The sequence below is a fragment of the Silene latifolia genome, chromosome 8 (assembly GCF_048544455.1).
Source record: "Silene latifolia isolate original U9 population chromosome 8, ASM4854445v1, whole genome shotgun sequence".
Classification (NCBI taxonomy): Eukaryota; Viridiplantae; Streptophyta; class Magnoliopsida; order Caryophyllales; family Caryophyllaceae; genus Silene; species Silene latifolia.
Genome location: NC_133533.1, coordinates 1,572,740 through 1,590,348, shown reverse-complemented (window position 1 = coordinate 1,590,348; position 17,609 = coordinate 1,572,740). Strand labels below are relative to the sequence as shown.

The 17,609-nt window shown below is 36.0% G+C and overlaps 3 protein-coding genes across 3 annotated transcripts; 1 reads left to right on the top strand and 2 right to left on the bottom strand.

Annotated features, from left to right (window-relative positions):
* Positions 1 to 3,824: 3,824 nt before the first annotated feature.
* LOC141595966 (vacuolar protein sorting-associated protein 20 homolog 1-like) lies at positions 3,825 to 8,486 on the bottom strand. The gene is made up of 6 exons (XM_074415944.1): positions 8,147 to 8,486; positions 5,951 to 6,103; positions 5,668 to 5,820; positions 4,910 to 4,993; positions 4,347 to 4,515; positions 3,825 to 4,122 (listed from the first exon to the last, which is right to left on the bottom strand). Exons 1-6 carry the CDS (start codon positions 8,246 to 8,248, stop codon positions 4,097 to 4,099), a joined length of 687 nt encoding a protein of 228 aa, XP_074272045.1. The 5' UTR covers positions 8,249 to 8,486; the 3' UTR covers positions 3,825 to 4,096.
* A 72-nt stretch (positions 8,487 to 8,558) lies between these two features.
* LOC141595965 (uncharacterized) lies at positions 8,559 to 10,640 on the top strand. Its single transcript, XM_074415943.1, has 2 exons — positions 8,559 to 9,078; positions 9,631 to 10,640. Exons 1-2 carry the CDS (start codon positions 8,636 to 8,638, stop codon positions 10,541 to 10,543), a joined length of 1,356 nt encoding a protein of 451 aa, XP_074272044.1. The 5' UTR covers positions 8,559 to 8,635; the 3' UTR covers positions 10,544 to 10,640.
* Positions 10,641 to 14,695: 4,055 nt separating this feature from the next.
* On the bottom strand, positions 14,696 to 17,494 carry LOC141597487 (protease Do-like 5, chloroplastic). The gene is given in 9 exon segments (XM_074417955.1): positions 14,696 to 14,776; positions 14,819 to 14,948; positions 15,331 to 15,424; positions 15,602 to 15,683; positions 15,748 to 15,833; positions 15,836 to 15,953; positions 16,106 to 16,168; positions 16,265 to 16,408; positions 17,126 to 17,494. Coding segments are annotated over 9 exon segments (1,167 nt in total).
* Positions 17,495 to 17,609: the final 115 nt, after the last annotated feature.

Sequence of the window (17,609 nt, the reverse complement as noted above, 5' to 3'; positions counted from 1 at the left end):
TTCTAACACCACGTAACACAAAGAATACATTATATCGCATTTGAAAGAGAATTCAATAAATTCAACATGTATTTTAACATATATTGTACTTCGTACTTCTTTATTTGATATGATAGTTAATCTTAAAAAGATTTATCTCATTTAAAAAAGTACGCTATAACTTCTACGGAGTAATGCATTTTGTTAGGAATAATATTCCTTATATCAATTGTTATACTTCATATATCGTAACACCACCCAAAATAAGGAAGTAATAATGCCACAAGCTATCGAATATTTGTACTTCCTTTGTTCGGGCTATTTATATATCTATTTTATTCTGGAATGTCTTGGTCAATTCTTTACCTTTCAATATTATGAATGTCGTTAATGAGCAATTTGATCATTTACACCCAATTTGGTTATCTTATCAACTAATAATTGACCATTTGACTCTCCTTCCTTTCCTGTTGGTGTTTGGCAAAAACCAAAGACAAACAAATGATCTGAGGAATTATATTTTAACTATGAGTCTATGAAGTATGTATGTGCATCAGTGCATACGTGGATTTAGTTTTAAGTTGTGACATCACAAGAAAAGATGCAATTGTGTGCTTCATTGTCGAAAAGGCGTTAAGTTCCGTAGTGTGCATTACAAGTCAACATCACAAAATTTAGAGGGTACATATCCGTCTATAATTAAAGATAGGTCAAATATAATACCATATTCTTAATAGGACAAACAACAAGTAAGATGAGGGGGACAAAAAATGTCACTATTTTCAATCTATTTAACCCGTCTTTAACTGTAGACAGATATATTCGTCTATAGCAAGACTAGCTGACATTATAATTAGACAATAATCAGACGTCAATTTGGTTATTGGGCCAGATATTATCTAACAAGCATCAAAGACCTAATAAGGCCAAGCTTAAGGTACTATTTTGAAACTAGCTTCATTTTTTCTTGCTTTTGTTTGTTTTGCTAACAAACAAGTTTTATTCCTAAATTGTGTAGGGAAAGTGTGTTAAAATATGTGTAAAGCTAATAATTTAAGACTGTAATACACAGTTTGTCTTACAATAAGGTTTACGTCATGTTCGGTACTAGCGTTATGGAGGGGGAAATAAAGGAGTACGCGAGAGATCCGGTTAGAATGGACAAAAAAAAAGAGGAAAAATGTAACATTTCTTAAAGAAGAAAATAGTTGGCATAATTAATTGGTTATTTCTCACCGTATAAGGCATGTTTTTTTGGATTTAATTTCAGCTTAATTTCATTCAATTCACTTCGGTTCAGTTTAACTCAATACTCTTATACTCAAATTTACCCTTTAGATATATCCAGTTCAGCTCAACTCCATTAATTAAGCAATAGGTCTCGGTATAGACGGGTGGGGCGAACAGACGGGTAAAGACCTCTAATAAAATGGGTAGGGGGACAAGGTGGGGCACCCCCATGTGCTTTCCACTTTATGGCAAATGGGTATTTTGTGAGGGAAAATGGTATCCGTCTATACGTATAGACGGATAGTGTCCGTCTATAATGAGAATTTGTGTTAATTAAGTTCAATTCACTTTAGTGCCATTTAAGTAAAAATCACAAAAAACTTGTCTAAAACCGAGTAAACCATAAAGTAAAAATCTTGTTATAAGAAAACTCATCGATAATAGGTGAGTAGAGTTATTCAAATATTTAAAGATTGGCAAATATGACTTTTTAAGATAGCATAAAATGAAAACTTATTGTTCTAAGGCAAGAGGAACTATACTAGCTCTATTCTTATCAATCGAATTTTTCTCGCTATTAAAATCACCACTCATATATTACATATTCCCTCTGTTCCAGTCAATAATTTACAATTGCTTTATACACGATTATTTAGGTATGAAAAGAGAAATGAGTCCATCATTATTAAGAAAAAATCAAATCAAGATCAACTTGAAATTATGAGGAAAAGCTATGGTCCCCGCCCATATGGATTGTTTTTAGACATGACAATCGGGTCAATCCAGTCGGGTTTGGATCAGATCATATTGGGTTAGCCATTAGCACACCCTTTCGGGTCGAGCCAGGTCGAGTTTGGGTCGTTATCGGGTCGCGCCATTTCGAGTGAAATGATGTATCGGGTCAGGTCGGGTTAGGTCAATATCGGGCCCGATTTCTTAATCACATTGCTACAATTTTTTACCATTAAATTTAGTTTTAACCTATTATTTAGTTTAATTACTCCATTACTAAGTCAAACATATTAATTTAAACACAAAATCACTTTCATTTTGATCAAAATTAAGCTTAATAATTGTCGGGTCATCAATTACATCGAGTCGGGTCAAAATCGGGTCGGGTCTGGGTCGGGTTCGGGTCACTGATAATCAGGTCGTGTCGGGTTACGGGATCATCGAGTCGGGTCAGTCGGTTTCAGGTCGCAATATTTACGGGTCCTGTCGGGTCGGGTTTGCTCGGGTTCGGATCAGGTCACTCGGGTCGGGTCAGGCTTACAAGCTCTAGTTGTTTTATTTACTGGAAAAGGACAATATAAACTATTGACTAATACATTTTATTAAATAGAAAAGTGTAAACTATTGACCGAGATGGAGGAGTACAAAGATTGGATTGAATATGATTAGAGCTACTAGAAAAAAGAGGTGGTGTTATCATTCATATGCAAGTGTTTAGCTCACCCTCATCCAATCCAAGCATGTCCAATCTAGAAGAAAAAAAAGACGTATCCAAATTGGTTTGGTGTAAATTAAGCAGAACAAACCCTACAAAGGAATGGACTGCCTGTTTACATAGCCTATTAGATCATAGGAGTACTACTTGACAAACATTAGACATATTCTTAACATAGCAGTATTCGTCCTGCCGCCTGCGCCCCCACTAGGACAGAGTACGGATCGGGTATTCGATTTAAAGTGTTAGTTCAGATCGAATATCCATATTAAAAATCCTAAATTAAATATCCAACATCCAAACCAAATGTTTTGGATTAATTAGTTGGCATAATTAAATACCACTTAGTTATTTCTCTAATATTTTAAACATTAATTAAGTAGTAGTATCAAATAAAATTTTATTTTCTCGAAATTATACTAGAAAAATATAGTTTCGGATCAGATCGGATATCCAAATATTTTAATTCTAATATCTATATCCAAACAAAAACCAAAGATTTTTGGATCAGATATCCAAACCAAACTTAACTTTCGGATCGGATATCCAAAAATTCGGATCGAATATCGAATCAGTTTGAATAATCGGATTTTTTTGCTCAGCCCTAACCCCCATATGTCTTAGCCTAACGGATAAGACGTTAATAGATTCCAGGCCCACAATTTGACATGCCCGTCGTCTTTAATTGTAATGCTCACTAGTCACTTGACTCATTTGACTCCCTCAAAAAAAAAAAAAAAAAAAAAAAAAAAGTGAATAAAACCAAAATATAAAATGGAGTTTTACTGATATATAATGACAACTTACCAATTACCATTGCCCTCTCTACCCATCTCCGCCCCCCAACCCTCACCTCACCATCAATCAACCGCCTTACCGCCACACCACAACTGCCACAGTCCACAGTCCAGCATAATAACTGTGAAATGATAAGTTTATTTTCCATGGGAAAATAAAAAGGGCTAAAGAGGGTCGTGAGTCGTGACACCACCGACAAATCTAGAAATGATTTTATGATAAATAGATAAAGAACGTTGTCTAAGCAAACAATCACAAAAAATACAATTTTCTTTCTATGGTGCGAGATGAAGTTGATAACCCACATTCGAGATTAAATGAGCAAACATAAATCTGGTACATCGTACTTCTTCTGTTCCAGGTGTTGTTACTTTCAAAATTATGATTTCGCCAACTTTCAATAGATCATAAGGTCACATAGAAATGATAGGTGTGACTGTACAAATGGAAGAGACTGTTTCGGGATAACAGTTTCGCAAATTAACACAGACTCTGTAATGTACACAACTGTGATAATCTACACAGACATGATAATAGATTGGGTTAAAAAGACAGATGTTGACGATGGGGGCATACCGAACATTAATTTCATCGCGCAATGAGATGGTGTTTTCCGGTGGTTTGATTAATGACTTCATGAAGTTAAGCGGCCAATGGTTCTTCCATGACTGTCATACAATAGCAACTCACGTTAGCAACTCGAAATGTATAACACACCCGAAAGGCCGATATGACCCAACTCCAAGTGACTAGACCAGACCTGAATGACCCGAGGTCTAGAATTACGGAGTAATTGTCTTTTAAGGATGTTATTAAAAGATACTCCGAATAAAACTGGTGACTGTGTTGATTGAAAGTATGAAAATTTTGAATTGGATGCAGATTCAAATACCTTTAGTTTTCTCGGGTATAATGGTAGAATCCTCATCGACATCATCATTGGCAACACGTGAAGCAACAGGGGCCTTTGTTGGAACGTCAGGGAGTTCCAGCTCGTCAAGCTCGTCAACTTCTGGAACTGCAACTGAATCTGGTACTTCTGGCAGATCTTCGACCATGAGCTACAAAAACAAATGAACATAATAATAAGAATACACAACACTCACAACACACCATACTTCAAAGTCCAAACCCTATATCACAAGCAGGATACTCTAGAGCTCTAGAGCTAGCTGGCGTGGAAAAAAAAAAGCATTGAACTTGAAGAGAAAACGCAAGTCTTGTATGAAACAGCGGTGCAACCAGCCCAAATACTTATGAGTTTATTGTAAGACCGATCCAAATACACAAAGGTACCCATGCAAAACATGTGGCAAAAATCCATATTTTACCTAATTTCTCGCAACATTTTTGTTAGAAGGGTTTATGTTCCATTTTATATTACCAGGTTGGTTGGTTAATTAGTTTTATCACAATTGCCATAAATACTGATACGAGATGCTTTGTGAACAGTACCTCTGCTTCTAGGCTGTCAAACTCTGCTAAAACAGCTTCTTCATCTTCAGCAGATAGTTGCTCGCCAAGGATAGCATTCACTTCCTAAAAGTAAAATAAGATACGAGATTATTTACACAGTATGATCAAGTTATCACATGAAAGAAACATCGTCTGCTATAACTAAGGAAAGTTGCCCAAATCACATTTCACTTGTGAAATTAATGATGTCGGAAATTACACTATTACCATTTGGAGAACTCTAACATATCAACTATCAAGTGGAGTTATAGGAGGACATGATGCTAAATCTCAGTTTGAGAAGGTTTGTTCTCGGAACCGGCCAACATGGCTTGACCTTATGTCAGTCTGTGTCTGTGTCATGAATACGGCCAGGACATCCTCAAATTGTGGTCACAGTAATCTTCAAAACTATTCTGACTCGACCGCCATTTGGTGCTATGCCCCAGTGTTAATATCATGTATGTGGATGTGAGAATAAACTCCCACAAATTCCGTAATCATCAACTATTTTTTGAGGTTATTCTCATGACAATCAAACACCTCTCATATCTTTTCAAAACAACTTTCAGTACACAACCCACAGACCTAGAGTTTTGCATATGCTAAAAGGTACGCCCTTACTCCTCTTAAGAACAGAAAAGGAAATCTAATATGACGAAGCCCGTACAACATGTCAACACAGATTTCGGGCGACTCGGGTTCTATCATTAGTTTAAGCCGGTCCGTGAAAACAAAGATGTTAGAGAGAAACACACCTCTTGATAGGCTTTAGCTTCAGCAGTATCATCCATCAACTTCTGAACATCGTCCAGACTAAGTTCGCTTTGTATTGATTTCAATGCATCACTTCCTGCTTTCAAGCTATCGAAAACAGCTTTCTGCTTGCTTGCCAATTCAATATCTGCAAGCTAAATCAAATGTACAAGTTATAACCAACCTTAAGCAAGCCAGGACATATTTTCCGAATGTCTGAAAGTATGGAGTATCTATATAAACTGGCATTTAAAAATAAAAATGCGAATTTCATTACATTCTTACCTGCTGCTCCACATTAATCAACCAAGCATCGACTTTCTGAAGCAACTCTTCCTGCACTTTTTTCTTCTTCAATGCTAGCAAGGCCCTATCTTTTTTCTTTTCACTAATCAAATCCTTTGCTGCTTGTATTTCAGCTTTAATCACGGCATCAAGCTGAATAAACCATTTAGTTTTTAGTAAAAGCTCTATGACAGGCCTAAGATCAACTACCTCATTTGTCACAAAACACCACAATTGTGAACACTTCCGTTAAAAGTAACAAACTGCCAAGATGAAAAACTTGATAGCATGGATTCTCAAATGCAAGACGCTACCTTAAGGTAAAAAAACAAAGCAGGACTAGTATGCTCCCCTCTGAGTCAATAAGTTCTTTACGTTTGGTATTGAATTGGTTTTTTTATACAATGGGTGTTTGGTCATTACAATTACTTACAGACCCTCATCCCCACAATTGCATACCCATCTCCTTTGACAGTCACAATTCCTCACCTAACCGACTAAGCTACCCTACCCAAACACTTTACCCCAGCCACCAACGTCAACCAACACACCAAACCAAACCACCTCCGCCTCTTAAAAATTGCACCCATCGCTGAAACGACCACCTCTACTCATAGTATTAAATCTCGAGTTGAGACTTTATTTGAGACTTAGTCCCAGATTCGGCCGTCATTACCTGATCTCAATCATTTGGCTATAGATGCAGACAATAATGATTCAATCTGCGGTCACGTAAACTTCAAAACCTTGATAACTTGGTCGAGTTTGTTACTTACTGTAGCTTGTATTCTAGAACTGCAGGATTCTCCAAACAACCACCGCCACCCCATCCCACCAGAACATCCTTCCCACCCCTCAAATAGAATACATAAAGAGCTTGTTCAGTTTGAGGGAGTGTTATTCTAGTGCGCATGATGTTATTCTAGAAGGTGGTTGTATTTTGAAGACTATAACCACTATACATATGATATCAAGAGCACAAGCTACTCAAGAAAGAGATTAGTATGAAAATTGTAAGCCCAACATTACCGGTCCAAACTCCAAAGGACGGATATAAAGGAGATCGATTGTGGTTATACGTTAGGATACACCACAGATGATAAAAGTAGCTTCTTTAATTCCCAAACAACTCATTATACTGGTACTGTTTCTCAGTCTTTGTTTATGCGCCATTTTTGCAAACTTTCCACACGTATTTTGATATACTGGTGTGAATTCATAGTATGAGAGGGTGTCAAAATTAAAACTTCGTTCCTTTTCTACTACCTAAGTTCCTTTAGGGGGTTGGGGGAGGGTAAGGGTTCTTTAGAAACCACGAGAACTCAACAAAAAGCATGAAATGAGAGGAACGCCCAGAAAATGACTCACACAACTAATCTCTCAGGTGCAACAAGATTAACAACGCCAAAGGCTCGGTAACAGAATGATTTGAGATTGGCTAACATGAATCATTATCGAAAAATCAACTTTTCATATCCATGCATCAAACACTCAACTAACAGTAGTTCATACTTCATAAAGTAAAAGGCAACTAAAGTAAGCTGGAGCTCAAGCTCGATCTCAAGATGCATAAGACAAGCCTAGTTTGTGCTTCAGATTCAAGAGCTTGGCAAGCTCGAATCTTTATCATACGAGCTGATTTTAAGCTTAGCCGCTTAGGTGAGCTCAGATCAGTTCAGTTACACCTTGCAGCAAGATCTATCCTAGAGCTCGACTGCTCGAGCACGAAAGAACTCAAATAGTTTAGCCACACCATTAGAAGCAGCAATCACTCTTCTGACAATCTAATCACCAAATAATCTTCTACCTCATTTCTCCTCTTGTGGATACAAATTCAGGTGCATTCCGCGATTAACAGTTAAATCATTAACTCATCCATTCAATCAAACTATTATACAACCACAACAACTTAGCAAACCAAACACCGTCAGCTCCGAATGTCGAATGTAGGCAGTCTTACCCCTAAATAATCAAGATTATTATCGAAACAGTTTCCAAATCACCAACAAATAAATAAAATATTCAAAGAATCAATCTTTCCATAACTACATCATACAATTAAATCAATACAATTCAACTAGATCAGTACATAATTCCAAAATTCAACAACTACCCAGATCAATTCAAACCATTTAAACTAAAACCCACAAATTAAATTACAAAATAAACAACAAAATTGAAGAAATTAATCAAAACCTGTCTTTGATAATCACCAAGCTTCCGCCTTTGAGTTTTAAGAGCTAGAATCGCTCGATCAACTTCAGTAATCTTCGGTTTTTTCACAAAAATATTCCCCATTATAATCTAATTGAAAACCCAATTAATCAATTTTAGAAAAAAATTTCAATTTTTTGTACAACTTAAGAACCCTAGAAATTATTTAAAAAAAGAGGGCTTTTTTGTAAACTCGTTAATTATGCAAAGGAGATCGACTCAAATTAAAAAACGGAAAAATAAAAATTAAAAATTAAAAAGAAATATTAAAATATTGTTAAAGGGTAATTTTGTAATTTAATACAGAGTTTCCCACCTTATTAAGAATACCGCGGGAATAATATTTTCTTATATAATATAGGAGTTTGGTTGTTAGGGTTTATCTCTTCAACAAATTAGTGATTTTTTTTATCATTCCAAATTAAAAACTACAATAAATCAATTATACCGGATGATTTTGGGGTTGAAATAATGAGGATACCACAAATTTCACAATTAAATCCGTCTTCTACGAGTACTGATCAGCATGTGGATATGTCTAATTCGCAACCACCGAGTATGTTCCTAGACTTTACGCATGGAAGTCAAATCGAACCCTCAACCGTGTCGACTGTGGATAATAGTCTAGCAAGTCATCATTCGTTTGAGTTTCCGACGGATCAAATGCCACTTAATCAGATTAGTAGTAATCTTGTCGAAGGACAGAATAATATTAATATTGATCGAGGTTACACTGATCAGATTAAATTTAATGAAGATACGCCGTTTGGCATTGAGGGTATTAGCAATGGTGGATCGTATAATATTGACTCGACGATGGACGAGTTTGCGAATGGACCTATCACGTCAAGTTGTTCGTCGTCGACAACTGTGAGGAAAAAGACTAAAACTCAATGGAGTGGTGATGAACACAAGTATGTCAATATTGTTAACTATACTTTATTAATTTTCATGTGAATTTACTTCGTTTGTGTTTGCCTTGCTATGCAATTTTAGACGATTGTGATTTTAATTACAATGCAATAATGCTAGTGATATAAATGTACGTACGTGTATTTTTTTGTTGGTAGGGTTTGCAATTTTGCATGCTTTAATTTCCCTTCGATTGTAATTTTAATTAACATCCTTAATCAGTATTCTATAACCTTCTTTTGTTGTGTTTTTGTATATATTATCGATAAATGGTACCAAAATAATGATGAGTCGATATCGTCGATCCAGTTTTGATGAGACATGCATGGTTCGATAATTTATGTAGCCTCTTTATACTAGGACTGATTAAAGAGGTATGACAATTGACAAGGGTGCATGATTAGAAAAGCATTTTGAATACTAGTATATTTTGTTGTTTTTTTTGTATTGTTGTTTGCTTGATTATGATTATTATTGTTTGCATGATTATGATTAAAAGCCTTAACTGAAATTCATTAACTAACCATCTCTATTGCGCGTCGTCACTTTTTTAGGTTGTTTTTACTAGGACTGAGGAAGTACGGCAAGGGCGATTGGAAAAGCATTTCAAGGAACTATGTGATTACTAAGTCTTCAACTCAAGTGGCTAGCCATGCACAAAAATACTATAAACGACATGATCAGTCGACAGCAAGAAGGAAACGAGCGAGCATTCATGATATTGTAAATGTCGATGATGATTCCATTGTTGCACTTGTTGGGAAAGGACTCCTCTCGCATGATAAAGCCTTGTCCCATATCGGACAACATTTTGATGAGGCTAACATTGCCTCGAATACTCGATTGGAGTCCTATATCGGACAACAACATTGTGTACATTTTCACCCGCAGTTTGATGAGGCTAACCTTGCCTCGAATACTCGATTGGAATCCCATGTCGGACAGCAACATTGTGTACAGTTCGGACAACAACATTATGTACAGCTTCACCAGCAGATTGATGAGTTTAATAACATTGCCTTGAATACTCGATTGGAATCCCATGTCGGACAACAAGATTGTGTACAGTTTCACCAGCAGATTGATGAGGCTAACCTTGCTTCAAATACTCTATTGGAATCCCATGACGGACAACAACATTGTGTACAGTTTCACCAGCAGATTGATGAGGCTAACATTGCCTTGAATACTCGATTGGAATCCCATGTCCGACAACAACATTGTGTACAGTTTCACCAGCAGATTGACGATGAGGCTAGCCTTGCCTCGAATACTCGATTATCCCATGTCGGACAACAACATTATCTACAGTTTCACCAGCAGATTGATGAGTCTAACATTGCCGGACAACAAGAAGTTGATGAGATTATGCCCCAAAGCTACCAGGATTACGGTGGGACTAATACTAGCTCTAGCTCAAGCTTTCAGACTCAATCACCATGGGATCCACTGCATCAACTACAATGATCGTAAGACTCTAATTGTTCTAGCTCATGCAATTAAACAGACTTGTATCTAAAATAAAATCATGCTCTCTGTTTCAATCATTTGTTTACCTTTAATTATAATAAAAAAAAAAAGGTAAACAAATGAATGTGACAGAAGTTTACAATATAAACTAATTGATGGATATTAATTAGCGGTAGAATCATGGAAGGCGAGGCTATGTCTTTCGCATTCCCGAATAATCTCAATTTGAGATTTAGGTTAGTATTAGATTAGATAAATTATGTTTATGTTATTAGGCTGTTCATGTTATTAGGTTAACTAAGTCGATGGGGTAATTCATGCGTTTATTCGCGGTATTTCCCTTCGAAAGGTTGGTGTTGCACACCCCAAAGTGTATATATGAAACCTGAAACCTGAAACCTCTCTTTTAGAAACCATCATTTTGGGATTGTTCGTGTTGTTCTTTATTTTTAATGCAAAAATGTTCGCTTAAGAGTTAGATAATTTTAAGTAACACAATTTCTTATTTAAGACGAATTTAACTTAAGATGACTTTTACACCCGTTTAAAATAGGTTTGGAAATTAAAAGAGGCTGTGAGACTGTTTAAGTAAATACTCCGAAGCACATATGCATGTTAATCAGCTCGACATCAACAAGCTTTACGTAACAATCTTTATTGCTTCCATTAAAATATCGTCAATATCGTACAAAAACAGAGATGCATGAGATGGACTTGCGTCTTATATGTGAGACCAACCCGTTAACATTGTATAGAATTTAATATGTTATATCATGGGATTAATATTTTGATCGAGTTATTATTATTATTATTATTATTATTATTATTATTAGTATTAATGTAGTAATAACGTGATATGGAGTTTTGAAGGTTAGTGTTATGCGCATCTTTTGTTGTTTTTTTTTTTTTTTTTTTTTGACGAGATCTTTTGTTGTTTATGCTGCAAAAAAACCAAAATATCGATCGGTTCAAACATGCAGCCTATCGATAATACAGATTATGTTCTCGTAATCGCGGCTAGTTCATAAACAGCGACATGATTTTAAAATAGTAGATTGCACATCGGCCTGTGCCGCACCCGTCGAAGACAGTCCCAAAACCAATTGGCAATAGAAGGAATATGTTTTTAATTTATAAAAGATTACACTTCTCTCTTTCTCCGATGTGAGAGACCTAAAATGTGATTCTTCTAATCATTCTTTCATAAAATTGTTCAATTTAACCCTAACTTCGTCCCTCTGTTTATTACAACGGACTGTTGGTGATATGTCATTTGTGTTGGCGGACATGTCGATTCACAATGCTTATAAAATTTACGACTTATCCGAGAGAGAAATGACATAATAACATCAACTAGTATTTTAAAAACATACTTCTTATATTATAATTGTACAAAAATATGATGAGATGTATGGAACTATTTTCCAACAATAATATAAAGACAAACATCGCCACTATATACAAAGCTGTTTATTAATTTAAAGCTATTTATGTTATATCGGTATTTCTATCATGTGTCCAATGGACACATGTTAAGATGTCAGTTAAGGAAGTATTTACATCAATATATTATGAGAAAGGTAATATTTTTCTAGTATTTTAGAATCTTATTTATTTTTAAAAAAAATTATATGTAGTTAGCTTTAAAAGGCGAGAAAGTCAAAATAATATATAATGACGTTTTTAAGCTCGAATCGAACTCGAAGTTAAAAGGGCTCGACGAGCTTCATGCACCTCGAGCTAAAAATTTCGAGCTCAGATCGGCTCGTTTAACGAATTTTGTTAATGTCGAATAAGATGGGGGTATTTGGTAAATGGCAAATTTGACGATTTTCAGCATATTCAAGGACTTTAACATATTCTAAAATATGAAATTTTACTCAATTTTACAAATAAAAGTAAGAATCTACTAATTACCAAACAACCAAACTAATTCTGCTAATTATAATATGCTAGTCAAATCTTCTAATAAAATTTGTCATTTAATCTGTTTTTACAATCTGCTTATGTTGAAATTAGCCCCTGTTTGGTAAACAGTAGATTAACTTCAGCATAAGCGGATTATAAATAGCAGATTTTACCAGAAGGTTTGACTAGCGTATTACTTACCAGAATTAATTTGACTATTTGGTAATTAGTAGATTACAATTAGTAGATTGTTACTTTTATTTGTAAAATGGAATAAAATTTCCTATTTTAAGCATATTGTAAAACAGCATCTGACCCCAAATATGTTGTTTACCAAACACTAAAATTAGCATATTGATTGGTTAAACATGCTAAAACCCTTGAATATGCTAAAAATCGGTTAATATGTCGTTTACCTAGAGGTGTTCACCGGGTCGGGCCGGGCCAGAAGCGGGCCGGGCTAAGGGTTTGGGGAACTAGCACGACACGGGTGAGGGATCGGGTTGGGCCGGGCCAGTGCTGGGTTGGTTTTGTCCAGCCCGAGCACAACCCACATAGTAGCGGGCCAAGGCGGGCCGGATCGGGCCAGCTATATTTTTGGATTTTTTAGTGTTTGGACCGGGCTGGGCCAAGAAAAATGCGGCACTAGCCCGCCCGAGGGAAAGAGCGGGCTGTGCTGGGCCGGGTCGGGCCGAATTGGCCCGCCATATTGTCCACCCCTACGTTTACCAATAAGGCCTAGTAACTAGACAATAGCGGATGGTAATTTCTAGTCTTTTCCTAATCCTAATACTTGTATGATACTAACCAAAGTTGGTTGGTGTGAGTGGTAAGGGCTCTCATCTCTTAAACAAGTGGTCAGGGGTTCGATTCTTGGCTCTTGCGAATGAAAAAGCCAAACTTGGGAGGGGTCAACCCAATAAATTGCCTTCAGTACCCCGAAGGATATTGCCCCAGCTGTCGGTAGGGGATACTCCTGGTCAACAACAAAAAAAAAAAAAAAAAAAAAAAATACTTGTATGATACTACCATATATAGAATTAGAATTAGAGATACTAGTATTGGTGCCCGGCTTCGCCCGGGCTACCTCTACTTACCATTAATTTTCTTTTTTCCATTAAATAAAATTACTTAAAGTTGCATAACCCATAAATTTTATCATTAATATATTTTTCTATGACATATCCTAAAATTACGATGAAATAAATTTTGAGACAAATTCATTACTCCCGCTATTAATATTTTACTCTTATTAATGAAACAATAGTAATAACATTTCACTACTTGCCCGTAATCATTGTTACTTTCACTACTTCCAGCGTAATTATCGTTCACTACTGCCGCATTAATATTGATAATTTCACTACCCCGCCGTAATTATTGTTACTTTCACTATTGCCGCATTAATATTGATTATTTCACTATTCCCGTTGTTGTTTCTACCACTTTCACTAATCTTGCTGATAATATTGTTACTTTTACTATTCAAATGAATGATTACTATCATATAACTATATCCAATGTTACTACAATTATTTTCTTTACTGATGAACGAAATTACTTTTACTACTTAGGCATGCAATTTTAAGAGGATTATATATTTATATAAATATATTACATATATGCATTAAATCAAATCGAAAGAATTATGCAATCAATACTATATTATGGAATCTAACTTGAATTATTTATAACCTACTTATATTATATTTTTGTATGTTAAATAATTAACATCTCTATACATCTAATAAACTATAAAGTTTAATAAAATTGCATAGATTTTAAATTTCATATATAATTGTATGATGATAATAATTAATAACATAAGTGTCCATGTTTATACTAATTAATTATTTTATTTTAAGGAAATTGACCATCTTCTACACTTCAATAAATATTTAGGGAAAAAATTACCAAACATCTTCTTTCTTTTAGTCTCCTTGAAATTGACCATCTTAATTAATTATTTTATTTTAAGGAAATTGACCATGTTTTAGTCTCTTACAAATATTTAGGAAAATTACCAAGATTCTATCTAATTTAATTTTAACCCAAACTATATAATATTTGCATTGAGATCCCTTAATCGGGTCCATCACACGGTGCTATTGATTTAAAACTATATAGTATAATTAATTTGTATAACTTTTTTTAATTACATTGAAGTCCCTTGGTTTCTGGATTTAATATATAGTATTGATTATACCGAATAAGATTTAGGTAAGTAGAATTATGAGCTCATCAAGTAGCCAGGATGACAATCCACTCCTTGAACTTCATAGAGCAAATATGAGCCAAGAGAAATTCTGCATCCAACCGACTCTGAAGAGTATCCATTTGGAGCTACACAGGTAAATTACAAACCGTCAGAAAACGAGAGACATATAGAAGGGAATGGTAAGTTGTTCCATATACAATAAGAGCAGGTACCGTCTTTACCACTGTGTCTATCGGTACTGCAAAATTGATGCCTAAGGACATGCCACGGCCTGCACTTGCCAAAGGTAAATGGTAAGAAACTCTGAATTAAGTCGGCTTAGCCAAACTAGAACTCTGATGAACAACAACTCTATGTTCATGAACTCTAGTACAAATTACTGTTAACTTGTCTCTTAGAGGCCTGACGGGTTTTGTTTGTCATCAGGTAATGATTTGTGCAGTGGGAATGATAATGGGAAAATGTTCGTGCATTGGAAAAAGTTAACGAAAAGGACCATATCATTTTCAGAAAAATTTAGAAACCTAGAACACTAAAAATTATACTCGTAGATTTCAGCAATAAAACATCAGGCACCAGATTGACAGATCATGGCCTTATATCATTTGTAACAGACTAATGTATTAACTACTGCTTCCCGTTTCAACAGGGACTAAACAAGCGAAGATCTATATTGACTTTGGGAGTAAATGTGGCCGTATTAACACCAATAACATGACAGTAAGAATCAATTAATGGCCCTCCTGAGTTTCCTGAGGTCAAAAAGTTTTACTTTTAGAAACAATTAAACATCTTCAATAAAGGAAGCCAGAACTACCGTTTCTTGGGTACACCAGTCACATTTCAAACATTAGATGTCGTTGCCACAAAGTGTGCTTACTATCTTAGTAAAGTGAAATCAAGGCTTTGATTTCAACAAGAAAATTTACCTGCATTGATAGCAGCATCTGTTTTTATGGCTCCTCGAATGGCATGTCCGTTTGGTGATGGAATCTCCCTATCCATGACTACCTAAGTTTGCAATATACACTTGTTAATTATGTTCATCTATACAGAAACCCACAACCAACATCACCACCACCAGAACTGTAATCCTTCGCAAACATAAATTTTCCATACGTGGGTTAAATTCAGAAAATGTTGAAGTTTCACAACGGAGTACAGTATAAGGATAAGTCTTGGTTGTTATGGTACCTTAAGAACAACAAGATCATATGATGGATCAAGACCAACAATTTTGCCCTCGGCTGAAATCTTCATTCCTTCATTATCAACGAGAGACTCAAGAACCATTGGCGTGTGCGATACAAGCTGCATTTCAGAACTTATAAGGAAAAATGAAAATAGTGACCATGCAAAATAAGGGAACAGACTTGTGGACTACAGGTCTACAACGACAGTTAAACGGGTAAGAAATACTCGTGAAGCAAAACCTTGCAGCATTGAAGTTCGCTGGTATCACTTGCCAGATTCGCTACAACAAGGTAGTTTGTAACCTATCAGACAATAAAACAAACATATCATGACATGGTTAAAGTAAGCACGTCTTTCAGAAAGACGATACCATTTATAATAAAGGTAAATAAGCTTACAATGTGACCAGTCTTGTCCCTGATGGAGCCAGAACCTGTCCCTTGGACTTTTGCAGTACTGTCATCATTCACAAGTGTGGACCTTGCATTGTCGGAGTTTGGTAATTTTAGTATTTCGAAGAAAATAGCAGAGGGCGAGGTTTCCTGCAAATTGTTTTAGGCAAATAAGCAATTGATGCAAGGGATTATGAACAGCATTGCGTCGGGTCATATTTTCCAAGTCTAGTCACAACTCCTAACCGGCTAAACTTAGTTTATAATAAAGGTAAATAAGCTTTCAATGTGACCAGTCTTGTCCCTGATGAAGCCAGAACCTGTCCCTTGGACTTTTGTAGTACTGTCATCATTCACAAGCGTGACCCTAGCACCCCCGACGCCACGAACCAAAACCGACTGAGATAAAAGAGTGATTATGTAAAGAGTATAAATAAGCCTTGGAAATTAAGTAGCGCACTCTCAACGGTGCTTTTGTAAACTCAAGGATTGCACCAAATCCAACCTAATTATAATCAAACTAACAACAAATCATCACCCATACTTGCAGCAATTAAGATACAGTATAATTCAACAATATTCACCACACAAATATCAGCAAACAAGTTCTATGTATGCACCTTCATACTGAAAATAAATAAATATAAAAGGTAAATAAACGACTGAGATAAAAGAGTGATTATGTTAAAGAGTATAAATAAGCCTTGGAAATTAAGCGGCGCACTCTCAACGGTGTTTTTGTAAACTCAAGGATTGCACCAAATCTAACCTAATTATAAGCAAACTAACAACAAATCATCTATTTAACACCGCCTCAAGCTTATACCGAGTATTAAATGAAACACGAACTAAGGAATTGATGCTTACCGCACCGCTAGCACCTCCGACGCCACTAACCAAAACTAGAGTGATCAGTAGACCGAGTAGGAACACCGAGTGATTGTCGCCACGTCGCGGACGCTGCGGAAACTGGCGCAACGGAGGAGACTGCGGCCGCTGCGGTGGTGGCTCCACCTCTTCAAGTCCATCTTTAAGTCGAGCTATAAATCTCTTCCGGTTCTCCTCCCCTAGCTCCATGCTTCGCTGCTGAACACGCCGCTTAGTGATCCACTTCGGTCCGTGAAACATGACGTTACCGATTGCTTTTGCTTGTGCGTGTTCGATCTGCTCTTGTACGTCCGGTCGATTGACGATTTTCGACAGAACTCTCCAGCTTCGCTTCAAGACTTCTCTCATTGTTACTTCATTTGATGCTTGTGAATTGGAGGCGACTCTTCTAAATCATTGGCGAAAATCTCGAAAAGGATAGAGAGTGAAATCTGGAAAATGAAAGAGAGTGAGAGTGAGAATG

Coding starts and splice junctions, on each gene's coding strand:
- LOC141595965 (XM_074415943.1), top strand. CDS start 8,636: ATGAGGATACCACAAATTTCACAATTAAATCCGTCTTCTACGAGTACT. Junction 9,079..9,630: donor TGGAGTGGTGATGAACACAA/GTATGTCAATAT, acceptor TCACTTTTTTAG/GTTGTTTTTACTAGGACTGA.
- LOC141595966 (XM_074415944.1), bottom strand. CDS start 8,248: ATGGGGAATATTTTTGTGAAAAAACCGAAGATTACTGAAGTTGATCGA. Junction 6,104..8,146: donor TTGGTGATTATCAAAGACAG/GTTTTGATTAAT, acceptor TGGTTTATTCAG/CTTGATGCCGTGATTAAAGC. Junction 4,516..4,909: donor TTGACAGCCTAGAAGCAGAG/GTACTGTTCACA, acceptor TTGTTTTTGTAG/CTCATGGTCGAAGATCTGCC.